A 25,913-nucleotide genomic window follows, 5' to 3' on the forward strand; every position below is an offset into this window, starting at 1 on the left:
GTGTGGTGTTGCCACCAACAATTTGATTCCGCGTTCGGTTCATGAACTGATGTCAAACTCGATCTCCACCAACACTTGGAACAACAAACCACTCATCCCACCACATTGCATCGATAAAACTGGCTGCCCGTGGGCCATAGGAAGTGACACAGCGCGCGAAAACGACAGGAGCGATCCGGCACCATGCAGAACAAGCCAGAACAGGACAGGAATCAGGAGGCGACGGTGTACTTGGTGAGCTTGCGTCTCCGACTGACAGCTTACAACCAGGGCAACCTCGACGAGCGGTGTACCGACGCGTTGATATGGGAGTTGATGCTGTAGGTGCTGCGTCTGGGTGTAGTGCTGACCCCGCAGGCAAGCCGGCCCAGTCTGTGGGTACCCACCGCGGGAAAACACTAACCCGCCAGCCAACGTCTTCCTGCCCAAGGACCGCATCTCGATGGCGCACCAGGGCTTTGGGTTCTGCGAGTTCCTTGCCGAAGACGACGCAGAGTACGCCGTGAAGATCATGAACCAGATCAAGCTGTTCGGCAAGCCGATCCGCGTCAACAAGGCGAGCTACGACAAGAAGCAGCTCGACGTCGGGGCCAACCTGTTCATCGGCAACATTGACGCCGGGGTCGACGAGAACCAGCTGTACGACACGTTCAGCACGTTCGGCGCGATTGCCGAGCACCCCAAGGTGGGTTGTCGCCGCTGAAGCCACTGACAAACGCCAGATTGCGCGCGACGCCTCGACCGGCGAGTCGAAGGGCTACGGCTTTGTCTCGTTCCTCGAGTTCGAGGCCGCCGACATGGCCGTGGAGAACATGAACGGCCAGTTCCTGGGCGGAAAGCAGGTCTCGGTCCAGTACGCGTTCAAGAAGGACGGCAAGGGCGAGCGGCACGGCACGCAGGCCGAGCGCCTGCTCGCCGCCCAGGCCAAGAAGCAGAGCTTTGGCGGGTTCGCGCCCACGCCGGCGTACGTCCCCCCGCCGGTCGCTGCGGCGCCTGTCGCCGCGCCCCCGCCCCTCCCGGCCGGCTTCGCGCCCGCCAACGTCATCGGCGCGCCGCCTGCCGCCGGTGCGTACGGCGGCTACCAGCAGCAGTATGACCAGTACGGCGCCTACCCCCAGCAGCAGCAGTACGCGCAGAACGGCTACGCACCACCACCACCACCGCAGGGGTACGCCGGTGGCGGCGGCGGCGCGCCGCCCCCGCCCCCGCCCATCCGCATGGGCTTCAACCAGTAGAGTAATGCAATGCAGATGTATGGTGTATGAGTGGTGTATAGTTATGCCAGCGCCAGCGTGATCAGCGGCGCGGGCCACAGCTGCGTCTCGTCGAGCACGGCGTCGACCTCCTGCCCGATGGCGAGGTGCGTGTGCCGCCCCTTCTGGTTGAGGCTGAGGGTGAGGCCGAGCGCGGGAACACGCACCGGCGTGGACGACTTGGTGGCCGTCATGGCCGGCGCGCCGACGACGGTGCCCCTGAGCACGCCCGCGACGTCGACGGCGTCGGGCCCAAACGCGTAGCCTGCCGGCCGGGGCCCGGCCCGGCGCTGGGCAAACAGCCCGGCAGTCCAGAACGCGTTCGCCTGCTTGTCAATATTCTTTGCGCGCTGCTCGCCGCGCTTGGAGCGGTCGGCGAGCGACGCGACCTCGGCCTCGGGCAGCACGCTGCCGCCGGCGAGCGCGGCCTTGATCTGCCAGTGCGCAAACAGGTCCTCGTACCGGCGCAGGGGGGACGTCGCGCGGATGTATCCCGTGTGGTCGTCGGTGAAGCCCATGACCCAGTGCTGGGCCGGGCGCGTGGTGATCGCCGAGGGCCGGAACGCGAGGTTAGCGCGCTGGACGTCGACCTCCTCGATCCAGCCCCCCTCGGCGCGCAGCTCGAGCAGCTTGGCGAGCGTGTGCGACGCCGGCGTGCTCGACGTGTTCGCCGGCGCCACCGTCGAGCGGAACATGGCGGCGATGCCGCGCTCGGCGCAGAACGCGGCCGCCACGCGGTTGGCCAGGATCATGAGCTCGGCGACCGTCGTGCTCGCCGAGACCGTCGTGAAGAGGTTGGTCGTGGGGATCGCAAAGTCGTACGCCACGTCGTCTGGGCGCGCCGGCGAGAAGGTGGCCGGCAGCGCCGGGATCGCATCCCGGCTGAACATGTTGGCTGCGGGGCGCGGAGCGTTGAGCAGCTTGACCTGTGGCTCGGAGCCGCCCCACGCAAGGCCGGCCGTGGCTACCCGCTGGCGGCGGAGCACAACCGCCAGGTCGCGAAGGGTGCCGAGGTCGGCAATGTCGGCGGGGGTGAGCTCGTCGTTCCTGCGCTTCGGAGGCGCCCCGCCCTCCCTCCGCCCGAACGGGTACCGTGGCGGCACGACGTCCAACCCCAACCTCGCGTCGACCTCGGCGTATGTCGTCACGACCGCCGACTTGAGCCACCCGACCGACACCTTGCTATCGAGCAACGCGCCGGCCGCGTCGACCCGCGCCGAGAAGGTCATGCACCCCTGCCCGTCCCCGCTGCCGAGGGACAGCGTGCCGTCACCCAGCGCGTGGGGGAGCAGCGGCGTCGTCCCCTCCGGGAGGTAGAGCGCCGTCGTCTGGAAGCTGGCGCGGAGCGCAGCCGGGTCACCGATGCCGAGGTATCGCGTCGGGTCGGCGATGTGCACGTGGATCCAGAACGTGCCGTCGGCCATTCGTTCCAGCGCGATCCCGTCGTCAAGCTCGACGGCGCTCGGGTCGTCGATCACATACACGCGGTGGGCGACGTCCTCGCGCAGGCCGTCGAGCGCCGTATCCACTGGCGCCTGGGCGCCCGCCTCCCCCGTCACCTCCGCACGCATGCGGCTCCTATCAATCGCCCGCTCGACCGACTCGGCGCCCATGCTCGTCCGCAGGCTGTCGCTCGGCGGGAGCACGCCGAGGTCGGCGAGCAGGCCCGCGACGACGCTGCTGTCGATGCGCTGGTCCGGCGCAATGCCAAAAGCCTTGACGATGCCCGCGGCGATCGCGTGCACCGGCGACGCCTGGGTCGCGCGGATCTCGTACAGCGACAGGGTGAGGAGGTGGATAAAGTCGCGCTCTGCCTCGGTCCACTCCACGTGTTCCGGCGCGCGCCCCTCCCGCGCAGCAGCGACCAGCGGCGCGCCCTTCGCCACGAACGCCTGCAGCGCCGCGCCGTCGTGCGCGACGGCCTGGGACGCCGCCTCGAGCCGCCGGCGCGCGTTCCGCGAGCGCACGAGGAACGCGCCCGACTCGAGCATGCCCGCGTCGTCGGCGAGGAATAGATCAGGCCGGCGCATGAGGATCACGTGCGCCGCGTACGCCGGCAGCGTATTCGGCCGCACCGCGATGGCCTTGTCCCCTCCGTCGGCGTTGAGCAGCAGCTCGGCCGCCTGCGCCGAGGTCACGGCTCCCTGCTGCTCCGGCTCGGCCGGCGCAAAGGCTTCGTACAGCGCCTCGATGCCACCCCCGCGCCCGGATTTCAGCGAGCCCCCCGTGAGCCGCGCCTCCATGCGCTCCGTCTCCCGCTGCACCGTGCGCAGCAGGGTCGCCGCCCTCCTCCGCGCGGCGAGCATGGCGGCGGTGCGCTCCTCCCCCAGCAGGGCCGAGTCGGCGCCGCTCGCGACGCCGACGTCCTCGCCCCTCGCCCAGAGCGCGAGCAGCTCGGGCGCCCAGCACTCGGACACCAGGCCGGCGGGCACGAGCGACGGCGGCATCGAGAACTGCACGTCGTTCTTGGTCACGGGCCAGATCTCGCCCGACGGCCGGAGAAGGAGCAGGCGGTCGCGCCCGGAGATGAGGATCGGCGCGAGGACGAGCCCGATGCCGGAGATGCCGCCGCTATCGTCAGCCGCGTTGAAGGCGCAGCACTCACCGGCGCACCTCGACCACGCGGCCCGGCTCGACGCCGGGCTCGGCCTCGCCCTCGGCGAGGCTGGCCGAGCCGACCACGTCGTCGGCAGAGAAGTAGAGCATGCGCTCGGCCGTTGCCCCGCCGTCGGCGTACGCAAACTTGATGTCCCGCCGCTGCGGGGCGCGCTTGCTGGCCGGCGCGTGCCGGCGCGCCTGCTCGCTGGGGAGTGGCGTCGAGAAGATGTCGGTGGCATCGGCGATCTCGGCGTCGGCGTCGAGCTGGCGGGGCCGCCTCAGCGCCGGGTGGGTGCTGGCGAGGTGCCGCCGAGCGACGCGCGCCAGCCCTCGGGGGGCTGCTATCCGTGGCCGCATTGTCGATGTTATCGGAGAGATGCGATCGATGTCGCCGCTGGAAATTCAAGGTGATGCAGTCATGTCAGGTGGAGGTCGGAGCGTGGCTTTTGCGTGGTGGGCACGTGTTGCCCTGCCGTCCGCCTGCATGCCTAACTCTCCTCATCAGCATCCCGAGAGCTTGAGTCTCGCGCCGCCGAGTGCGGGACCGAGCTGCGCGTACCTGTCGAGTGCGTGCCGTGGCACTGCAGAGCGAGCCCTTGCTCCGACTGCAACTCGCCGACGTTCGCACACTGGGTCAGGAGAGCGCAGGACAAGGCCAGCGTGAGTTTAGGTAGCACCATCGGGTGTGCCTGACGACGACGTCGCCTGTCCGCCTGCCTGCCTGCCTGCCCGACTGCCTGTGGCAGGTCGGTCCTAGGCACCACACTCAAACAACCACGCCTGATACCTACATGTCACGGAGGTTAGAGCGTGGCGAGGGGTGCCAGTTTCACGAGAGGGGCTGGCGCGTGTCTTCCTGACAAGTGTTTCGTCGACACAATGCGGTGCGAGCGAGCGAGGATTGCGAGGATTGCGACGTTTGCGACGTTTGCTGGTGTGGGAGCTAGCGACGCTGCAGCACTGGAATCAGAGCCGCCTGCCCGCTCGCTGCTCACACCGACCAACGCTCGCACCGCAATGGAGGATATGTACATGAATGTCTGATGGTGATGAATATGATACTGCACAAAGATACACTGTCCGTCATAGTCCTTCCCACTGCGTGTGGGAGCGGAGTGGCCAGCGGCCGAGTTTTACAGGATTGATGTTGGTGTTGGGTTGTCGTCTTGGTCTTGCTTCTAGCCTCGCATCTATGTCGTTTCAAGCCCGAAAAGAGTCGTCTATGCCGGGGGTAGCCACCGCCTGGATGGCTGTGGCTGGTCTAGAGCACGAAGAGTGCGGAAGCTGCAAAGAGCGAGAGGCCGGCAAGAGCGGCAAAGATGGCGGGGATGGCTGGTGCGGCTGTTGCCCACGCAGCGCTCTTGTTGGTCGCACCACCCGCCGACTTGACCGCTGCGGAGACCGTGGGGTCCGTGTTCGTGACATACTCGAGGGGAGCAAACTCTGTGGCGTTGGCCGCCGAGCCGTTCTGCTTCTGAATGGCGCAGAGGGTCAAGAAGGTCTGCGGGTGTGAGTGGGTGTTGTTGTGGAGGGTAGGGTGCTGTGTGCGGCACGCTGCGCGCCACACACCGCCACCCCGACACACTCACCGACAGATCCTTCTTGATGAGCGGTGGAGTGGTAGTGCACGACTGGCACATGCCCGACGACTGGACCATTGTGTCGTTGCCGAGCGTGCCGTTGAAGCTGTTGCCGCTGCAGATACAGCCGAGGAACTGGTTCGAGTAGTCGTAGCCTCGTGTATTGGCTGGGGTGGGTCAGTGACTGACAGGCGGCCGTGTGCACGGTCGTGAGGCCCGCGCACGCGTCAAAGGCACCTCGACTCACGCGTCTTGGTGTACACCTGGTAGCAGTACTTGACGACGTCAGACCAGTCGCCGCACGCCGACTGGCATGGTGTTCCCTTGTTGTTGCCGGCGAGGACGCTGAGTGCGCCGAGCAACAAGGCGAGGAGGAAGGTGAGCGTGTTCATGTTGAGGGTGGAGAAGAGGAGTCGACTTGGTTGTTGTCGTCGTTGTCGTTGCGTGCCGCGCCGAGTGGGAAAGGACGATGTGTGGATCGTCGCCGACTGTCTGCGCGTTTCGTGGGAAGATCGAGGAGGATGAGGAGACGGGCGATGTTGACGATGATGAGGGGAACCGAGCGTGACCGACACCTGCCGGTCAAAGAGATCTATATACACACGCCTTGGCCGACGTCGAGGATGATGAAGAGGAGTCGAAGAAAATGTGGACCCATGCACTGATTGTGAACGGGATAGGCGCCTTCCCCGGTCTCAGGCAAGTCCATTGAGACGGGGTCGTCTCCAGGGGGAGCGACCAGGCCGATACACAGACCCCAGGTGTCGCCAGGACCGGAATGCACCAGCCAGCCAGCCAGCCAGCCGGCCTGCCAGCCAGCGGCGGCGGCGGCGTACTTCGATCAGATTCATTGTCACGGCCCGGGCGGGGCAGCCGCGGCAGGCCGCAATGCTGGGCGGCCATGCAATGGCCACGTAGTGTGGGCGTGTGCCGTTGCCGCACAGTGGCCAAGTCGCTTGGCTCGTCGGCAAGCAGGCTGGCTAACAGTCACAGTCTGTACGGGCAAACCCAGTTCCTGATCGTCAAGCAGCGGCCAGCCTCCGGTCTTGCGCCCGTGAGTCGCTGCCGTTGTCGACGCCGTCTCCTGGGTAGCTTTAGGCATGTCAAAGGGTGTACGGCATGGAGGAAGAGGAGAGAGACGAACTGTTGGGTGCGACGGCGCTGGGCAAACGCTGGGCGACTCCCCGTCGCCGTCCCGCCGTCCAACTTTGAAGAGGGCCGTGGGACGTACATTGCACCGGAGATCAAAGAGGCGTGCCGAAACCGACTACCCTGGGCTTCCCCCTTTGGTCGCCAAGCACTGTGGGCGACGACAGCGGCGCTAAGGGATGAGGAACAGGCGGGACGGCAGGACCGAGGCCGAGCGCAGACCGGGCAGGATGCCACGAGTCGTTGAAACGTGGTAGCGTGGTAGGTGAGGGAAAGAGGCCAGGTAAAGTCTCACGCGCTGCCGGGCGGGCGGGCTGGCGGGTTGGCTTGGTAGAAGTGGAACCTACCCGCTTCCGCCCATCGCAGTCGCAGTCGGTACGACCTTATCGCTCAATCTGTGAGGCTGCCTCTGGTCCGGTGCCGATGTCGCGGAGAGAGGCCAGCGTGGTGGCACTAGGATCTGGGTGACTCTTGGGGGCTTGTGCCCTGACTCGGGAACAACAAGAGTTGAGTTTGGATGCCGCCGCCGCCGCCTCTGCCGCCACAAATGGCTAATAGCCTGCCTAGCTGCTTCCTATTAATATTATTATTAGCCAGGGTAAGGTCAAAGGTTATTAGGCGACCGGGTTGAGCGTCGCGCGCCTATTCTCACTCCCACGTGTCCACCCAGGAACGGAACAGTCCTCCTCTAAAAGGGCAGGATGATTTAAATTTACTGCATTCGGAGGGCGCACCGTTTTGCGCCCGCCCGCCGTGCCATGGTTTATGGCCCAGACCTGGCTGGTGGCGTTTGCGCCCGGCTGGCTGCAGTGCCGTCGCCGCCGCCGCCGCCGCCGCCGCCGTGCTCGAAAATTCCATGTCGTCATAAGGGCAAGAGTTTGACGCCATTGCGTCATGACAGACACTGTGGGGAGTGAGGGACCGGGGGTGACTCGTTTTTTTTTTCTGGGCTCTGGTGAGCGCGTCAGAGCGAGGACAGGCGAGGACATCAGGGAAGGAGCAGACACAATGACTGGTCTGCCTGCCTGGCACAAGACCTGCCCGGCTTTGCTCATTTTTTTCCAACTCGCAGCAGCAGCAGCGGCAAGCAGTTAGCGGCGCAGCAGTAACAACAAGCCAAGCAGTAGCAGCGGCAAGAGCAAAGACAGTGTAGTGACAGCATGGGGTGGCTAGGGGGGATAAGGCGGATCGAGTCGGCACCGCTCAAGCGGCGGCGGAGGATCCGACTCATGACGCGCGCCAGGTCGGCTGGCATACCTCGCCAGCAGCAGCCGAAGCAGCAGCAGCATACAGGGAAGGAGATCTCCTGGACAAAGGCGGCGGAGGCGGCGGCGGCGGCCTCTACACTTGCCTGTATGCAGCCTGGCGAGCCCAGCCCTCCATCCAGGCCAGGCAGCCCAGGCAGGCAGCACCTTGTGGCGAGGAATCTAGGCGTCCCTTGGAGCCATGCCACTCAGAGACATTTGCACGCGCCGCGGCGGCTGTTGCCTATTGCCCACGTCCGCGCCCATGCCCACGCCGACAGACCCTTTCCCTCCCTCCCCTTCCCCCTCCTCCTCCCCTTCCCCTTCCCCAAAGCGTCTCATTCGTCATTGTGCGGGCCCAGGAAAGAGTAGCAGTGTGGGAGCGAGGCAGACGCAAGCGCGGTGCGGGTGCGCTGCTGCTCTTACCCGTATAGAGTGACGAATGCATCTGATTAATGATTGTCCGACAGAGTCTTACTCCAGGGCTGAAATGAATCAAGGTTGCCTGCCGCGGGGTGGTGCTCGATGGGTTAAGGGTTGCCTATTGCTTGCCTAGGGGGTGGCTTTTGTGGGCGTTTCTTTGGCTGCCGAGCTGAGCTGCAGGCCGGCGTAATGGCCCTATTTGATGCATGTACCTTGAAATGGGCATGCAAGCTGGAAGGCCGGGGGGTAGGTAGGTAGTTGGGGGTGAGGTGAGATTATGCCCAAGGCTGGGCTGGGCTGGCTGGCTGACTGACTGACAGACCCAGCGTCACCACTACTACCAACTTACCACCACCACTCTCACCCACCCACCCACCACACCCAGCATACCCCAAATCGCTCCTTCACTCACGACAATCCACCCAACCCCCACCCCACCCGACTTCTGACTCATCTACATTCTCCTCTCTCCCTCTTCCTCATACACATCACAATACCCGTTACACACATCCGAGCATTGTCCTCGACCGCATCGCCCCACATCGCCACCCTTTCGCCCATCACTGCATTACCACATCTCGTCATCGACAGCGGCCCGCGCGCACACGACTTGCGACAAGTGTAACCCCTCCCACACCACACCACACCGCACCACAAACCACACCGACTTCGACACCACACGCCCGGCTCATTGATCTCGCTGTACAACCACCACCCCTGCCTTCCTAGCTGTCCTCGGATTCGACTATTAGGATAGCGCTCCCGCGCCCCCTCCACCGCTACTTGCACAGTCTGCTCGCCCATTCGATCATGTCTCGGACCTGACCTGGGATCACTCCGACACCCCCCTGTACCTTCTCGAGCCGTCTATTGACTACGTCACGACGCAGATCATGACAAGTACAATCGACACGGACGACCCGATGACGAGCGCGTCTGCACGTGTGCGTGACGGAGCGACAACAAAAAGCCCTTCCCCAGACGCCTCGTCCGCTCAGGCGTCATCAACCTCGGCGTCGACTTGCCCATCGCGGTCCGTATCGCCTACACCAAGGCGGCGCGGCTTGGCTCCTGGTGCACTCCCACACTTTCCATCAGCGACAGAACCGCGCACCCCAATCCCTCCAATCTTGTCGCCATCACCCACTAGCTCCCCAGCACCAGCCGACCGCTCATCTCCCTTTCCTTCATCATCAACGCCGCTCAAGCGCCAGAGACCGCCCCCAGGGCTGTCATTCTCGGACGCACAATCACCGGGCTTTGCGCCGCAGTCTCCCTGGGCCATGCTCGCTGCAACCAGTGGCGCCCCCACACCGTCCCTCAACGGGCCAGGCCCTCGGAGCACGCCACTCGGATATCCGTTCGAGCAGCTCAACCTTGGCAACAGCTGGTCAGCAAATAACTTGAGTGAAGAGTCCAAGACGACCCCAACAGCCGAGACGGTGAAGCGTCCCAGTCCGCCAACACCGTCGAGGTCAGCAACAATCCCGAGTGGCCCCATCTGCGGGCCATCGTCTGCGTTCAGGAGTCGGATGCCTGGAGGCGCTCCAGCAGCACCAAGTCCGCTGGCAGCTTCCTCTCCACTGGCAGAAAGGCGTGCTTCGCTCCCCCAGCTCGGAGGGCCTGTTGTCCAGTCGCAGGTCCGAGTCAACCTCAGCGTCCCTGCGCCTTCCCTCTCCAAGGTCCAACCCCTTGCCAGCCAGGCGGTCTCAAAGCTCATTGCAACAGCCTCCACCCTCGTCCTTGATCTCCGACCGCCATCACTCTATCAGTTATCCCATTTACCCACGGCCCACTCGCTCTCCATCCCGTCGACATTGCTACGGCGGCCAGCATTCAGTCTCAGCAAAATTGGGCAGATGCTGACGACACCGGCATCCAGGGAGTGCTTTTGCGAGTGGCGTGGCATGTCTGACATCATTTTCGTCGACTCGGACAGCACCGTTGTCCCAGAGGGCAGTGTGCTTCAGGGCCTTGCCGCAAAGTTCGACCGGGAAGGCTTCACTGGACAACTGTGGTTTGTGCGAGGCGGACATGCCGCCATTGTCGCAGACGGTGATATCCAGCTCGTCTCAGAAGACGAGGTGGCCGACGCCGCCGATACAAGGCCACATCCCGTGGCCTTCAACTCGGACGTGCTCGATGTCGGCAAGCTGCCCAAACTAGCTTTCCAGAGAGGTGCGTGGTGCAAACCTGATAGCAACTAACTTTCTACAGGCTCCACAACAGGCAGTGCTCGTCCGTCAAGAGGAACTACGGTGCCGGCGACAGCCGGGTCTACCGTCCGGGGCGATCCCTTCAACCTCCTGGCTCCGCCATCAGAAGACTCCAATAGAGGTACCACGCCTAGGAGTGCAGACTCTGGTCGAGTTCGCCTACAGCCAGCAAATCCATTCTTCGACAACATCCGTCAAAACCTGGAGCTTGCTCATGGACCCAACGCGGAACGAATTCCCTTGGCGCTACCAGAAGAGGTCCATAGGCGGGTGGGCGAGCTCCCAAAGTTCCTCCAGGACTTGGTAAAGCTGTCCGACTCTGAGAGCAGCGAGCTCCTGGCCCAGCAATTCTACGAGATCGAACGTAGCGAGCAGCAGCGTCTTCAATCAGTCATGGACATTTTGTCCCAGGACTGCACGACGGTTCAACAGCCCGACTCGACTGCCGACACCGACACCGTCATCTGCAACGAGAACACTCAGCCCTACTTCCCATTCTCCATTTCAGCCGGAGTTGAGCGCGGTACCAAGAATCGATACAAGAACATCTGGCCATACGACTTCTCGCGTGTCCGCCTAGGCACACCAGGAGATGACGACTCGGACTACATCAATGCGTCGTTTGTGCAGCCACCAGGCACAACAAGACGTTATATTGCGACCCAAGGACCGCTTGACACGACGTACCGAGACTTTTGGACCCTGGTGTGGGAGCAGCAAGTCCACGTCATCGTGATGTAAGTGTCGATCGAGAACGCAGCACTGACGCGTCCAGGCTCACCAAGCAATACGAAGCTGGCCTCCTCAAGTGCGGCAAATATTGGGACACGCAGCAGTACGGTGACCTCAACCTGCAGATGGTGTCGGAAACTGGCGGCGATGACAACCATCAGGCGCCTACGGGATTCAACTTTGAAGCACCCCAGCAAGCCGGAAGCGCGAACAGTGCAGTGTTACCAAACATCAAGCGCACCTTCAAGCTGTGGCACAATGGGCAAAAGGACCAGCCCCCGAGGACGATTACGCAAATTCAATGCGTCGAATGGCCCGACTGGGATGTGCCCGACTCACCCGAAGTTTTGCTGAATCTCATGCGAGATGTCGACAAGGCGGTGTGTGAGCAGTCGTCTTTCGCCGACGCCACCGATCGCTGTGATTACCCGCCGGTCCTTGTCCACTGTTCCGCTGGTGTCGGCCGCACTGGCAGTTACATCCTCGTCGACGCAGTGGCAGACGGTCTTCGCCGAGAGTACCGCAAGACACATGACTCTGTATCGTCCGAGGCATCCAACCTGTCTACCAAGCTGCCAGTCTCTGGCCTCAAGCTAGACTCTCCGCCGCCCGCGGATGGCAAACCTGCCCATTTTTTGTCGCCAGGCATTCTTGAAGGCAAACCCCCAATCGTCGCGTCTCCGGCCGATGGAGCGGCGCCCTTGTCCGAAGCCATGGAAGTCGACCCGGACCACCACCCGCAGTCGCTTTCAGCTTTGGCGGAGGCTATCGTCGAAGAGCCGACAGACTTCAAGCTGCACCAGCCCCCGGCGATGAATGCGTGAGTGAAGCTATTGCTTTCTGTCGAGCCCTGCTAATTCCCTCCGTAGGGCATTGAGTGACCTGGATGCCCCACTTCCAGTGACATCGAGCCACGTTCCGCACACGGTGACGCGACCGCTGGCCAACCTCACCGAGCCAATCATGGATGTGCTGCGGGCGATGCGCGTGCAGAGGATGAGTCTGGTGCAGAGCCTGCGCCAGTTCATCTTTGCCCACCGCGCCGTCATTGCGTTCTACCTCTGCATGTTGGACGAGGAGACCCAGCGATCGTCGTCATCAGATTCTTCGCAATTTGTGCATCGAAACTCGAGCACGGGGGCGACAAGTATCGCGAGCACGGACGACGAGAGCCACGTCAAGCGCAAGCCTAGCGAGACGGAACTGCAGGCATCTGGAGACTTGCACCTTCAGAGCGGGGGAGCCGGCTTGTTTGCCATCGACAGTATGCGTCTTGGCGACGGCTCGCCCCACTTGTCGAAACGACTCAGCTTCAAGAAGCGACGAGCGGCGAGCAACGGTTCGAGCGGCGACAGTGCGAGCATCCCCGCCGTGCCACGAATCGTGCCAGGCGGATGGCACCCGCCTTCATGAGGAGGGATGATCTGAGAGTGGAGGGAGGGCGAGAGGGGAGACAGACTGGAGCATTTGCATCACTATGACTTGTCGCATTTACCATATCCTAGTAGAGAGTCATGAACATGTCATGGCTTGGGTACAGGGCTGTGGGCGAGGGAGATGGGCAATCTGGGCAATCAAGAAGACCAGTCAGACCTCCACTGCCACATGATGTCTATGACGCACATTTGCTCCCGCACCTCCAAGTTGAGTGGATCGAACTCACAACCTCGCTTTCACTCTCTTTGTTGTTCTCATCGCACCAGCCATGGCAACGACAAGCGGGACGCGGCGCTTTGAAGCCATCTTCAAAAAGGTGCCGGGAACGCTGTCGGTGACGGCGACGCATGTCGCCTGGGTGCCAACGACGCCGGGCGCGATGGACCGCCAGAGCCAGGCGCTGAACCGGGTCACGAGTGGGTGGTGGCGGTCGGCTCGGCTTTCTGACACTCTCAGGCATGGCGGCCAGCACTGCGGCCTCGCCCCGCGTGTCGCTCAAGCTCGCGTTCAAGGACGACGTGCCGGCCGGCGGGCTGCTCTTCACCTTCACGTCGGCGGACAACAGGAAGGACCGCGAGGCGGTCCAGGACATGATCATCCCGTTCGTGGCTGCGAACCGCGCGCCGGCGGCCGAGTCGTCCACCGCGTCGCCGGCGGCGCTGTCCAAGCCGGCTTCGGCGGTGGCGACGCCCGCGGGGGCTACGCCCGCCTCGACGCCGGGCACGCCGAGCTCGGTGGCCAAGGGCAAGCGCAAGGCCAAGGACGGGCCTGCGCTCGACGAGGAGGCGCGACTGCGCCAGACGGCCCTGCGCAAGAAGGTGGTCGATGGCAACGCGACCCTCAGGGACTTGCACAAGCACCTCGTGCTTGGGAAGCATATCAGCGAAGACGAGTTCTGGGAGGGCCGCGAGGCGCTCCTCCGCGCCCGGGAGCTCGAGGACACGCAGCTCGCCGGCCGCGCCTCGCGCATCCTCGACGACCGGTTCGTCACGGGCGCCGACTCGAAGACGTTTAAGGGCGGCACTGGCCGCGGAGTGAAATCCAAGGCGACCGACAACGGCTCGACAACGTTCAGCCTGACACCGGCTGTCGTCCACGAGATCTTTGAAGAGTTCCCGGTGGTCATGGACGCGTTCAACAAGCACGTGCCGGATAGGGTGGGTTGAGGCGCTGGGTCTGGCTGACGAAAGGTGTCTAACGGAGTCTTTTGGTCGAGGTACTTCAACTCGCGGTTGTGGGAGCAGCACCGCGCGTCGGAGCGCAAGACGGCAACCGACGACGGCACGCGGCCAAAGGACGACATTTTCGATGTCTACCTCGAGGATCCTGACTGGGGTGGGTTGCGGCAGTGGTGTAGGCTGACTGGAAGATCCCACACCTCGCAAGGAGATGCCCTCGGACGTCGACCGCTTCTTGGACCTCCAGGCGACAGAGGAGGACCATGGCGACGCAACGACATTGCGCGACGTCACGATGCAGGCTGGGCGCGAGCGCACTTCGCTACCGCTTATCCGGCGCTTCAACGATCACTCGGAAAAGCTGCTGCGCGCCGGTAAGCCCAAGGCGGGTGAGACGGTGACGACGAATGGGTTGCCAATGGTGGACAGCACTGTGGGTGTAGTGCTCGGGCGCTGCTAACGCTAGATCTATGACGAAATCGAGTACTCTGACCTGCTTGCGCCTGCCGCCCCGGCGCAGATCGCGCTGGAGGTGGCCGACGCGGACAAGGACGCGGACAAGGAGGCTGCAAACGTTATTGTGCCGGGCAAGAGCGATGCCGAGCTGCGCGAGCTCGCGGACGGCGAGGCGGACCGCGTGCGTTCGTGGGACATCAACTTTGCCGAGGTCAGTCTGCCCAACCCGTCTCACGCGACCGCATCGGGCCCGCCACCAGACGACCTCAAGCCGCTGTACGACCAGTTCAACTTCCAGCGAGAGGCCCAGGCGCTGGCGATGAAGGTGGTCAGGGATATGCACCTGGCCAGCAACAAGGAGAACGAGGTGTATGGTGGGTGCTGCTGTGTTGCGTGGCTGATGCCAGCCCCGATCCCCGAGGGCATCCTCGAGCAGATGCGCATCTGCCATATCTCGACAAACGAGTTCCTGCGGCAGTACTGGAGCGCCGTGCTGCCGCCGCCGCCGGGCTCGCTGGGCGCCGGGACGGGCGGGCAGACGCCCTCTGAGCGCGAGAAGCGCGCGGCCAAGATGGCAAAGTACCTCGCGGGGACCGAGGGCCGGGTCAACGCGATTGTGAACGTGGCCATGACGGAGCGGTTCGACCCAGAGCGCGTGCGGAGTGTGAGTCGGCGGTAGGGGCAGTGCTGACAGGCAGGCAATGGCGCCGACGCTCGGCGCGGTCAACGTCGCGCTCGCTCGGGAGCGCAAGCGGGCCAAGGTAGTGTAGAGGGCTTTGATGCATTGTAGCGATCAGTAATAGACCAGGGGTGCCGGTGACAGTGCGGTGAAACGCTCCGACATGAATACGCCCAGCGCAGCGCAGCACGCAGCAGGCTATTCTGATCCGCACCCAGACGCCGGGAACGGTTTCGGTGGTGGCTACAGGGGGCGCCGAGACAGGACAGGGGGCAGGGGGCTAAGGGGGGCGGGTAGCGCCGTCGTCGCGACGCGTCGTGGCGTCGGCCGTGTGGCGTTTTCGCGTTCGTTCGCGTCGACGCCCCCTTGCCCTTTGCATCAAGGTTGTGCTTGGGGTGATGACAGTCGCGTCGGGAGCGTCGCGTCGCGGTGGGAGGGGTGAGTGGGCGGGCTCGGGAGTGCACACGAGTGCAGAGATGCGCGAGGGCGATGCGTGGTGGGGGAGGGGGATGAAGAGGGTCAGAATGGGGGGTTGCAGAGCCGCAGAGCCGCACCTGCTCTTTCCCCGGCTCTGCGTGCTTTCTGCACGCAGCGTAATGCCACCGACACCATGACTGCCGACCTCGAGCTCGCTGCTACGCACGCACGCTCGCCGACGCCATCTGCCCTCGGTATCGCGAACGTGCCAAGACGCGCCGAGCGCTACCTCCCCGCCCCGCAATATGTAGCCTGCGCCTGGCGCCGCGCCGTTGCCAAGACGCGCCGCGCCTGCTGCGGATGCCATGTAGCCCTCGCCCCACCCTCGCACTCTCTAAAACATGTCGTGGCATGTAACACCGAGCAAGCTCGTGACTACGGAAAACGGTGTACAAGAAACGTGTATCGTCGAGCCGACTGCTGTATTAGGGGAGTAGCTGTGGGCGTCGTTTATCGCCCATTAATAAGAGGTCGGGCGGGCGGGCGTGGTCGTCGTGTCGCGCGTCGCGTCGCCGTTTAGAGGGCGAGGAGGGCGGCACCGGCGGCGACGGCGAGGCCGAGGAAGGCGGTGGCGGGGGCGTAGCGGAGGTGGCCGGCCGAGTTGGCGCTGGCCGAGGCCGAGGTCGACGAGCGAGCGGCCGAGACGGCCGACGAGGCCGACGAAGCGCCGGCAGCGGCACCCGAGGTGATCGAGGCGCCGACGGCACCAGCGCCCGAGGTGATGGAAGCACCGACGGCGGCGGCACCCGAGGTGGCCGAGCCGGCAGCGCCAGAGGCGCCCGAGGCACCGGCGGCGCCGGCAGACGAAGCGCCCGAGGCAGCACCCTCAGCACCCGAGGAGGCGGCACCACCGGCCGACGAGGCCGAAGAAGCACCGGCACCGGCACCGGCACCAGCGCCGCCAGCCGCCGACGAGGACGAGGCACCGGCACCGCCAGCACCACCAGCGCCGCCAGCCGAGGACGAGGCCGAGGCACCGCCGGCACCAGCACCGCCAGCAGGGGTGGACGAGGCAGCGGCACCGTCACCGCCGGCACCAGCACCACCAGCAGGGGTGGACGAGGCACCGCCAGCGCCGCCGGCACCAGCGCCGTCGGCACCGTCACCGCCAGCAGCCGACGAGGCGCCGGCACCAGCGCCGTCACCAGCACCAGCACCAGCACTGGCACCAGCACTGGCACCAGCACCGGCACCGGTGCCGTTCGAGCCGTCGGCGGGCGTGCAGCCAGCCTGGGCGAGAGCGTCCTCCCACTCCTGGCCCTGGACACGTCAGCACTGACAAAGGATGATGTAGGCCGCTTTGACACCGGTACACTGCACAGACGGCGCCAAGCCCTCGAAATGAGGTAGTGAACGTGCCTCGGCGACGGGGGTGTCGCCTGTGCGTGCCAATGTCACGGGGGGATGTACTCACGTCGCACGAGTTCCAGATGCAGTCGGCCTTGGCGTGGCAGTCGGCGAGCTCGAAGCAGGCAGCGCCGCAGCCGCCCTGACGCTTCTCCTGCGGTAGTGGTTAGCGCGTGTGGTGGTGGTGGCGGCGGCGGTGTGCCGAGTCGTGGCGGCGGCGACGACGCGACGCGTCGCGCCCCGCGAGTCTACTCACAAGGGTGGTGGCCGCGAGGGCGAGGGGGGCAGCAACAGCGAGGAGGAGACCGGCGCGCATTGTGTTTAGTGTGTGTGGTGGTTGGATGGGGGGAAGGAAGATTGGGGAAATTTCGGTGGGCAGTTATATGGGCGAGGTGGAGTCGGTCGCTGCTACTTGATGCTGACTGGTTCGGGTAGCTTTGAACCCAGAGAGGCAAGAGGGAAAGGTGCAGGGGGAGAGTAAGAGGACGGCAGGGTGGGGAGGTGTGAGAGAATGATGGAGACTGGACTGGACCGGCAGGACGAGTGGGTTGGGTTAAGGGTTTGGGGGGGAGGGGGAGGGGGAGGGGTATGACGAAGCGGGGGGAGGGGGGTGCATCGCAGAGACCGAGTCATGTCCTTGCTCTCTCTCGCTCTCTGCGTCTCTGCGTGAAACGCGCGAATCGCCTGTAGCCCAAGGGTCGCGCGCTTTTTTTTTGCTCTAGGATTTGATGGCAGACGGCGCACGGCGGCTTCGGGGCGCAGCGCCTTCCGTGACACGTCCATGTCGGGACGCCGCAATCGCGTAGCAAAACTAAGATTGTGGTCGCTACTGGCCTAGGCTTTGCCCTGTGACGACTCCTCGGGCCTTGTGCCGACCCCGCCGTCACCCATCCTGCTGCAACAGGTACACTGCGCCGCTGCCTTCCCCCTCTCCCCTCTGTGCACCCGAAGGCGGCGCCACGGCGCGATGCGCGATGCACGCCGAGCCCATCCTGACGCACCGCAGGGGCACGTTCGTAGCGATCATTGCCGGGCGTCGCTGCCAAGGCGGCACGGCTGCACGAGGCTAAATCGGCGCACGGCGCACCCGGCGGCAGCGGCCCTACCCACGACCCTTCGGGCGCAAACGTAGTGGACATTGCGTAGGGGACATTCCGCGCGCCGGCCCATTTCCCTCAGAGGCGATTGGACGCAGACGGACGCGTTTGGCGGCGCGGCGTGGGCGATCGGCGCTCGCCGTCCCCGCCGACGCAGCGGCAATCAAAGCAGTGTAGCCAGGCGCCCTCGTCAGCGATGCCTGCGTCTGCGCAGACAACACCGCGCAAGCGCCGACGGACGCCGACGCGTGGTCGAATCGCATTCGTAGCGACTTTTTTGCTCACTCGCTCGCCGACCTGAAACGCAACAATGAATGCCAGGCACGCCTGCCGTCGTGTGTCTAATTTTGTGCCATTCCAAGGCCGTCACGCGCAGTCGAGAGGGACAAGACCCTGAAGCAGCATCTCGATCACGCTGGGGGTCTAATTACAAACGACGACTAGGACGAGGGCACAATGACGATCAGGGCGGCAGGCTGCAACGAGTCAACGGCAGCAACGGCAGCACAGCTTGTGGCACATCGAGCGACTGCGCTCGTATTTGGCTCTGGCGGCTCTATTTCCGCCGCCGTTCGTCCCGAACTGTCGTTGCATACTAGGGCTGATGCGACGGGACAGATCTGCTAGGCCGCGATGACAGCACAATTAGCTTTGCACTGTGAGACAAGCTCCGACTCAGTAACAACAACAGAACACGGCGGTGCAATTGAACAATTCGGGGCGCTCGCCAGCGACGCGACGCGCGACGCGTCCTTGTCGAACCGCAGACAAGAGATGTGTGCATGGGTACCGGTACTGAATGCAGGATATCAATGAATAGTGTCTAGTACACGCCTACACGCCTACACGCCGTCGAGGACACCCCCTACCCCTCCTCGTCCACCACCATGTCCCTCTCCCGTAGATGCGCCATAAACTCGCGCCACACCCGTGCACCGTCCTTGGGCAGCGACTCGGTCGCGTACACGCCCGTGCGCGCCATGGCCAGTGTCCGTGCCGAGCCGAGAATGATCAGACCCTGGGGCGTCAGCTAACCCCGGCGCGCACGCCCAACTCACCCTCTTGGCTCGCGTCAGGCCAACGTTCAAGCGCCGCCAATCCGACAGGAAACCAATATAGCCAGCTGAATTCGAGCGCACAGTCGAGAAGATGATGACCTGCTTCTCGCGCCCCTCGAACCCGTCGACCGTCTTGACCTCGACATCGGCCACCTCCAGCGCCCGCTCCGCCCCGAGCACCTGCTGGAACCCGTACTGCCTGTTCGAGTCCACATGCAGGTACTCTGTGATTGTGCGGATCTGCGCGGCGTACGGCGCGATCACGCCAATGTCCTCGCCGCGCAGCCCCGGGTTCTTGTCCAGCAGATCGTACACAATGTCGCACACGCGGCTCGCCTCGTGGTGATTCGCAATGCTCTGGTTCTCGGGTGACTCGGGAAAGTCGTGGTTGAGAAACGTCACGTTGAGGCGCTTGCCATCGGATACCTGGAGGAAGTCGGTCTCGGGGGGCTCGAGTCCCGCGCGGACCTGCCCGTCGCCGCCCACTGTCCCGTCCTTGAGCTGCCCGTTGTAAAACGTCTTGCTGGAGAAGGCCGAGATGTCGGGGTGCATGCGGTACTGCGTGTCGAGCATGATGGACGGGACGTGCCGCTCGTGGATGAGGCGCTCAAACATGCTCGTTGCGAGGCCTCCTGCCTGCGCCTCTTCGCTCACGATCACCGGCGGGAGCTGCTTGTGGTCGCCGATGATGGCCACTTGCGAAGAGCCCTTGGTGAGGGGAACAAGGGACAGCGGCTCGGTGGCCATGCTCGCCTCGTCGAGGAACACGAACGGAAAGTCGATGCTATCCAGTATTCTGGAGGTAGCGGAGAGGCACGTGGTGCACACGACGTCGGCGTCGGCAAGCACCTCGAACTGCAGTCTCTTCTTCAGGCCAAACACCTGGCCGTTGAGCTGGTTGACGCGTTTTTGGTGCGCCTTGCGCACATGCGCAGGCATGGCGGCATCGGCCATCTTCTCCCGCAGAAGCTTCTGCTCGTCCTTGGCGCGCTCGAGGGCTTGGAACGCAGGGTGCTCCTCCATCCGGCTCTCAAACGTGTAGTCCTGCAGGTGCGTGGGGACGCGCGACGCCGTGCCAAACCGCACAGGCTTGAGGCCGTGTGCACGCAGCCCGTCGAGCAGGTTGTCGACCGCGACGTTTGTATGCGCACACACGAGGATGGGATGCGGCAGCTGCCAGTGCTGCTTGAGCAGCTTGATCGCCTCGACAATCACGCGGGTTTTGCCCGTGCCAGGAGGCTGGTATCAGCGCTGCCCTCCGGCCCAAACTCACTCCCTGCACGAGGCTCAGCCGCTCGCTCAGCATCATCGCAATCGCCCTCGTCTGGCTCGCGTTGAGGGGCACGACCGGGTCGCCCTCGACAACCACAGGGTCTTGTCCCTCGGGTGTCCGGTACCTCCTTGTCCAGCTGTCGATGAGCTTGTTCCGCGATATGACGCCGCGAGGCGCCGCCCCAGCATGCGCTGTCGGGCTGAGCGTCGCATCGACGTCGGACGGCTTCATCTCCACTGCGTCGTGCACAGTCACCTCGTCTTCGGCCGGCGCACCCATCGACGGCGGGGCGTAGTCGAGCTGGAACCTCCGCAAAAGCAAATCCCGCAGCGCGGTCCCAACGAGCACCTGCTGTTCTCTGTTCGACCGTCTCCGGTTCTCATCCAGCACCTCGTCCTCGATTGCCCTCGGCGTCGCCACCACTTGGCCATTGCCAAACTGGCTCATGTCCTGCTGCACGGGGTCGAGGTTGAGGCGGTCAATCGCCTCGCGCTGGCGGCGGTACGCAAAGTCGCTGCAGCCGACATCGATGCGCCAGGTGCCGCGCTCGATGTCGTCCGGCAGCGCGGGGAAGACGACACGGATGTAACCCCGCGTCGCGGTGAGCACCGTGCCGCGAGCCTTTGCCTCGTCGTTCTTGGCCCCCGGCTCGCGCACCGCGTCGACGAGCGGGTCCGTCCGGCTCCACAGCACCGCCTGCCCTGGGGTGAACATGTGCGGCGGGAGCGGCCGGGTCGCGTCCGACCCCGCACGACTGAACGTCACGACCTTGCCCTCGACCTTGTACGAGGGTTTGTAGTCTGTGCTGGCGGCAAGCGTGTCGAGCATGTATCCCTCGCGTCGGAGCTTGTCATCTGGCCAGTCCTTGAGCCGGGCTTCGAACTGGCGCTCGGCCTCGTCCTGCTCGGCCTGTAACAGGGGGACGAAGCTGGCGTAGTGTCAGCCAAGCCCTCAACTCCACGTCCCCTCCACTCACTGCTCAGAGTACCGCCTCAGCTCGTCGAAGAGCGGCTCAATCTCCGTAACCTTAGTCATCGGGGGCGTTACGCGCGTGCGAAACGCCTCGGGGAACCAGTATCGGCCAGCCGCATGCCTCTGGCGGCTCAACGCGCGCGCACGCCAGTCGAAGCGCGTCATGCCGTCGTCCGGCATCACGCCGAGCGGCAGCGGGGGATGGTACGCAGCCACGATGGCCGCCTTGGTCCGGCGCCGGCGCTTGGGCAGCGCATCCGCCACATCGAATGTCAGCGGCGCCGGCGGCGGGGGGTGCGCGACGTCAAAGCTAGCGTCCTCGAGCGGCAGGGCCGCGCCGCCGTCCTCGGCCGCGTCGAACTCGGCGTCGGGCGGCGAGAAGGCCTCCTCGATCGGCTGGGCCGGGCGCGTGGGGAAGAGCGAGGCAAAGTCAAAGTCGGGCGGGATGTCGTCCAACGCCGGCGCTGGCATCGGCGCGTGTGCCGCCGCCGAGGGCGCGCTCGCCGCCGGCCGACGCGCCGGCGCAGAGGTGTGCGCGCTCCGCCATGGTATTGCGCGTAGCGCCGGTGCGATGCGCGGGGCGGGCGCGCGCCGCGCGGTTGAGGTGATTCGTATTGTGCGAATCAGGGTGGGCGAGTGTGCTATCTGCGCATGGGGTGGTGGATGTTGTTGTTGCGGAGAGAGTCAGTTACGCGTTGGTGGATGACTCGCGTGCGACAAATAGCGGCGGCGAGGCTTGATTTTTTCAGGGTTTCTTGGTGGCAAACAACAACCAGGTGGCGTCCCCTCGCATCCTCGCGCACTGCGTGCGCTCGTATGCTCGTGTGCTCGCGGCCAGGAGAGATGATGAAGATGCCATGCGCATTGCTATGGTAATGATACAATCTGTGTCTATGCAACCGCCTCAGTCTCTGCGCTTGAGCACCCGCCCCCGACTCTCCTCAATCGCCTGTATTTCCTTCTTGCCCTCCTCGCTGTTCTCCCAGTCCAACTCTCGCCGCAGCCACCCATACAGGTTCTTGTGCACGAGCATGAGCACAAGCACTGCGGGGAGGTACCACAAGCTGACAAAGAAGACGCGCTTAGCAGTGGTCTCGTTGGTGCGCTTGTAAAAGTCCCAGGCGGCTTTGAAGAAGACGGCGTTGGGCAGCGCGGATGTGAGGGCGAATGACCAGTCGACAGAGCCGCTAAGCGGGGCGAGGACCGCGCAGATGGGTACCAGCAGCGCCGTGTGTCGCAATGACACGAGCGCGTTCAGGCGGGGTGAGAGCACCGACAGCATCGGGTAGCCCGACACGGCGTAGAACGGTCGGATCATGTGGGACAGGGCGTTGAAGTGGGGGAACTGCCACGAGAACAGCAGGATAGCGAGCATCCACGCCGTAAGGGGGTTGGGCAGGTCGATGGGCAGGTCGGAGAAGGGCCAGTGGAGAAGGAGCGGTTGCTCGGCTGTGGGCCAGAGCGAGCCGCCAGTCGCGGTCCAGCCCATGAGAGGGGTGATGGCGCCAACGACGGCTCCAATCCACGTGTTGGAAACGCTGAAGCGCTTCATAGGCGTGTACACACCCGCGTAGAGGATCAGGTTGCCGATGCCGAGCAGCGCGGTCGTGGGGTTGCAACCAAACCAAAGGATGGCGCCGCCGGCAATGGTGCAGACCGTGGCGAACATTGCGGCGTGGAACGGCGTCACGAGGCGGGCGACGAGCGGACGGACGCGGGTGCGAGGGGTCTGCGCATCGATCGGGGCCTCGAGGATCTGGTTGATGCAGTTGGCCGCGGCCGAGGTGAGGAAAGTGCCGATGGTGAGGTTGAGCAGCACCGGCAGGGAGAGGGGCAGGGGCGAGAGAGCGAATCCAGTTGTAGCCGTGAGCGTCATGAGGACGGAGAGGTTACGCTTGGAGAGCTTGGAGTAGACGCCAATCAAGCGACGCGCAGTGAAAGGAGGGACAGGCTTGTATGCCGAGAGGGGAGCCTCGGGGGCAGAAGGCACACCGGCCCCGAGGTCGGCGAGGGGCGTCGCAGGAGCCGACGCCGCCTGCCAGACGGTGCTGTAGTCTTTCGGGGGAAGGGCCTTGGGCGCCTCGGCAACGGGTGGCTGAGGAACAGGCGGCTGGGACGAGTAGGCACGGCGGGGGACAATGGCGCGAGTGTGAGCGTGACGACGCTGGCCGTTGGCGAACGGCGAGGCAGCGACCGCAGGGGTGTTCACGGTGATGGCCGGCTCCGGGGAAGACTTCTCCTCGGGGGGTACAACAGGCTCGGCAGGCCCTTCGTCCTCTGCGGGGTCACCAATCGCGGCCAGCTGGCCCTGGACCATCTTTCTGAAGCGGCCGTGGGGGCGGGAGATGAGGTCGGGGTAGGAGCCGTCCTCCATCACCCTGCCGCCCTCGAGGTAGACGACACGGTCGGCTGAAGCAATCGACGAGAGGCGGTGCGCAATGAGGATGACAGTGATGTCGGTGTCATTGAACAGGGTGTCGAGGGCGGCGTTGACGGCGCGCTCAGACTCCGAGTCGAGGGCAGAGGTCGCCTCGTCCATCATCAGCACCGAGGGGTTGCCAACAACCGCACGGGCAATGGCGATACGCTGACGCTGACCACCTGACAGACTGGCCTTGGTGATGACCGTGTCGTAGCCCTCGGGCAGGCGCTCGATAAAGTCGCAGTGCGCAATCTTGGCCGCACGGATGACCTCGGTGCGCGTGGCGTCAGGGTGGCCGTACTTGATGTTGTCCTCGATGGTGCCGGCGAAGAGCACGGGGTCCTGGGGCACGTAGCCGATGCGGCCACGCCATGACTCGGGCTCAAACTCGCGAATGTCCTTGGCGCCGAAGCGGACCTGGCCAGCGGTAGGGTCGTAGAAGCGGAGCAGGAGAAGCTGGATGGAGCTCTTGCCGCTGCCACTACCTCCCACAAGCGCGACCTGCTCGCCCTGGTCAATGCGGAGGTTGACGCCGTCAAGGACCTTGACGTCGGGGCGCGATGGGTACGCGAACGCGACGTCGCGGAGCTCGATGGCTCCAAGGTCCTTCTTGGTGACAGGAGCGCCGATAGACAGGGGAACAGGCGAGTCGAGAGCATGGAGAGAGATGATGCGCTGGGAAGCACCAACACCACGCATCAGGCCTGTGAAGAAGGAAGCGAGAGCTGGGGTCAGCGGGGCCGACGCGCCAACTTACTGTTCAAACTCCACTCGATCCAGTTGACGTAAATGAGCGAAGTGGTCATGTCGCCGACCGTGATTTCGCCACGCTGCACGAGAATACCGCCGTAGATAAGGAGGCCAATCATGGCCAGGTCACCGGCAACTTCGTTTGCGCCCTGGAAGATACCGTTGGCGTACGTTTCCTTCTTCTGCAGACCGAACACGCTGTTGACCTTTTGGGCAAAGCGGGCGCGTTCGAGTGGCTGCATGTTGGAGGCGGTGACGGTGCGGTGTGCCGAGAGGCGCTCTTCCGCCGTCTTGCTCATGTTGCCGAGAGCTTCCTGCGTCTGGAGGGACAGCTTGCGGATGTAGCGACCGTAGAAGTACGAGCCAATGGAGATTGGAGGGAAGAGCAGGAGCATGACACCGCAGAGCTTGGGCGAGATGATGTACATGGCGCCGACGCCGACAGCCGTGCCAAGAACCGCCTTCAGGCCTTCACCGAGGTTCTCACTCAAACTCTGACCAACGATGGACGAGTCCTGGCCCAAGCGGGAGAGCGCATCACCAACACCCGCACTCTCAATGTGTGATGGCGGGAGAGCGAGGTACTGCTTGTAGGTCTTGTTCCTAATCTGAGCGACAGTCTTCTGTCCAGCGAGACGAAGTGCGATGCTCCGGGCCGAGTTGGCCAGTGCGCCGACCAGCAGGAACACGGCGAGCGCGATGGCCGCTTGGTCGAGCGGCAAGCCAAAGAGTAGAGTCTCCTTGGAACCGGGGGCAAAGAAATCGATGATACGGCCGATGATGGCAGGAACGGAGAGACTGACGCCGGTAGAGATGACGAGCATGCCGACACCAAAGGTGAGCAGCCTCCATTGAGGCTTGGCAAGGCTGATGAGCTTCATGACGGAGGCCGTGTCGGCTTTCTTTTCAGGCTTGGTCGCGACGCTGGTCGAGGCGGCCGTTGGTGTCGTCGCTGGTGTCGTCGTCGAGGAAGACGTCACAGCCTTCTCCTCTGGCTTGGCTGCCTGTGTCGATTCGAAACGCCGGCCGAGGCGGAGGATCGCCGCATCGCGCAGGCTGGGGACCGCGGGGCGAGCGGCAGCCGACGAGAATGGCCTCAACACATGTATCCGGCCGGCGCTGAGCACTGGTGACAGCGACGAGCAGCCGAGACCTGCATGCTGGACCAGCCTGAAACCGACGTGGGCCTGGCGCGCCGTCTGCTGCCCCAGCGTTTGCTGCAAGGCCGGCAGAGCCACGCCTCTTGCGGCCATGGCGAGTGGGGAGGGGGGGTCAGGTGCGAGGAGCGGCGGCGGCGGTCGCGGCGGCTGCCGATGAGTGCGGCGTTGTCGGTGCTGGTGAGCGACGCGAGTGAGAAGTACAGCGTCCAAGACTGTCGTCGGAAAAAGTCGACCATGGTCCGACGTCGCCGAGAATGGAATGGGGGGTGAGTGATACCGGCCACGTGCCGGTCGGCCGACGTCACTGTGTTGTAAACAAATTTCACACGTCATTGTCACCAAAAGTTCAGCGCGTAAGTTCATGTCGCAGTTGCCACCTATCGAGTGTTGAAACCTCAAAGTCGACGTCTTG

At 64.2% G+C, this 25,913-nt stretch overlaps 8 protein-coding genes across 8 annotated transcripts; 3 read left to right on the forward strand and 5 right to left on the reverse strand.

Moving 5' to 3' along the window:
- Positions 1-183: 183 nt before the first annotated feature.
- sap49 (Spliceosome-associated protein 49) lies at positions 184-1,235 on the forward strand (the record flags this gene model as incomplete). Its single annotated transcript, XM_069351170.1, has 5 exons — positions 184-234; positions 271-320; positions 358-374; positions 411-685; positions 723-1,235. 5 exons carry the CDS (start codon positions 184-186, stop codon positions 1,233-1,235), a joined length of 906 nt encoding a protein of 301 aa, XP_069211556.1.
- A 41-nt stretch (positions 1,236-1,276) lies between these two features.
- Positions 1,277-4,208, reverse strand: MSU1 (3'-5' RNA exonuclease complex component; the record flags this gene model as incomplete). The annotated part of the gene is made up of 2 exons (XM_069351171.1): positions 1,277-3,824; positions 3,859-4,208. The coding sequence occupies 2 exons, from the start codon at positions 4,206-4,208 to the stop codon at positions 1,277-1,279; spliced, it is 2,898 nt and encodes a 965-aa protein (XP_069211557.1).
- A 904-nt stretch (positions 4,209-5,112) lies between these two features.
- Positions 5,113-5,823, reverse strand: Q8F55_002578 (uncharacterized protein; the record flags this gene model as incomplete). The annotated part of the gene is made up of 3 exons (XM_069351172.1): positions 5,113-5,352; positions 5,441-5,598; positions 5,679-5,823. 3 exons carry the CDS (start codon positions 5,821-5,823, stop codon positions 5,113-5,115), a joined length of 543 nt encoding a protein of 180 aa, XP_069211558.1.
- A 4,331-nt stretch (positions 5,824-10,154) lies between these two features.
- Q8F55_002579 (uncharacterized protein) lies at positions 10,155-12,608 on the forward strand (the record flags this gene model as incomplete). The annotated part of the gene is made up of 4 exons (XM_069351173.1): positions 10,155-10,425; positions 10,465-11,200; positions 11,239-12,015; positions 12,065-12,608. 4 exons carry the CDS (start codon positions 10,155-10,157, stop codon positions 12,606-12,608), a joined length of 2,328 nt encoding a protein of 775 aa, XP_069211559.1.
- Positions 12,609-12,900: 292 nt separating this feature from the next.
- On the forward strand, positions 12,901-15,036 carry TFB1 (RNA polymerase II transcription factor B subunit 1; the record flags this gene model as incomplete). Its single annotated transcript, XM_069351174.1, has 7 exons — positions 12,901-13,048; positions 13,089-13,789; positions 13,823-13,967; positions 14,002-14,243; positions 14,277-14,640; positions 14,674-14,930; positions 14,965-15,036. The coding sequence occupies 7 exons, from the start codon at positions 12,901-12,903 to the stop codon at positions 15,034-15,036; spliced, it is 1,929 nt and encodes a 642-aa protein (XP_069211560.1).
- Positions 15,037-15,938: 902 nt separating this feature from the next.
- Q8F55_002581 (uncharacterized protein) lies at positions 15,939-17,085 on the reverse strand (the record flags this gene model as incomplete). The annotated part of the gene is made up of 3 exons (XM_069351175.1): positions 15,939-16,682; positions 16,837-16,923; positions 17,026-17,085. The coding sequence occupies 3 exons, from the start codon at positions 17,083-17,085 to the stop codon at positions 15,939-15,941; spliced, it is 891 nt and encodes a 296-aa protein (XP_069211561.1).
- A 1,646-nt stretch (positions 17,086-18,731) lies between these two features.
- Q8F55_002582 (uncharacterized protein) lies at positions 18,732-21,640 on the reverse strand (the record flags this gene model as incomplete). The annotated part of the gene is made up of 4 exons (XM_069351176.1): positions 18,732-18,884; positions 18,925-20,163; positions 20,198-21,125; positions 21,174-21,640. 4 exons carry the CDS (start codon positions 21,638-21,640, stop codon positions 18,732-18,734), a joined length of 2,787 nt encoding a protein of 928 aa, XP_069211562.1.
- A 433-nt stretch (positions 21,641-22,073) lies between these two features.
- MDL1_1 (ATP-binding cassette permease mdl1) lies at positions 22,074-25,594 on the reverse strand (the record flags this gene model as incomplete). Its single annotated transcript, XM_069351177.1, has 2 exons — positions 22,074-24,316; positions 24,349-25,594. 2 exons carry the CDS (start codon positions 25,592-25,594, stop codon positions 22,074-22,076), a joined length of 3,489 nt encoding a protein of 1,162 aa, XP_069211563.1.
- Between the last annotated feature and the right edge of the window lie 319 nt (positions 25,595-25,913).

This window comes from Vanrija albida (genome assembly GCF_041260175.1).
Source record: "Vanrija albida strain AlHP1 chromosome Unknown contig_2, whole genome shotgun sequence".
In the NCBI taxonomy this organism is placed as follows: domain Eukaryota; kingdom Fungi; phylum Basidiomycota; class Tremellomycetes; order Trichosporonales; family Trichosporonaceae; genus Vanrija; species Vanrija albida.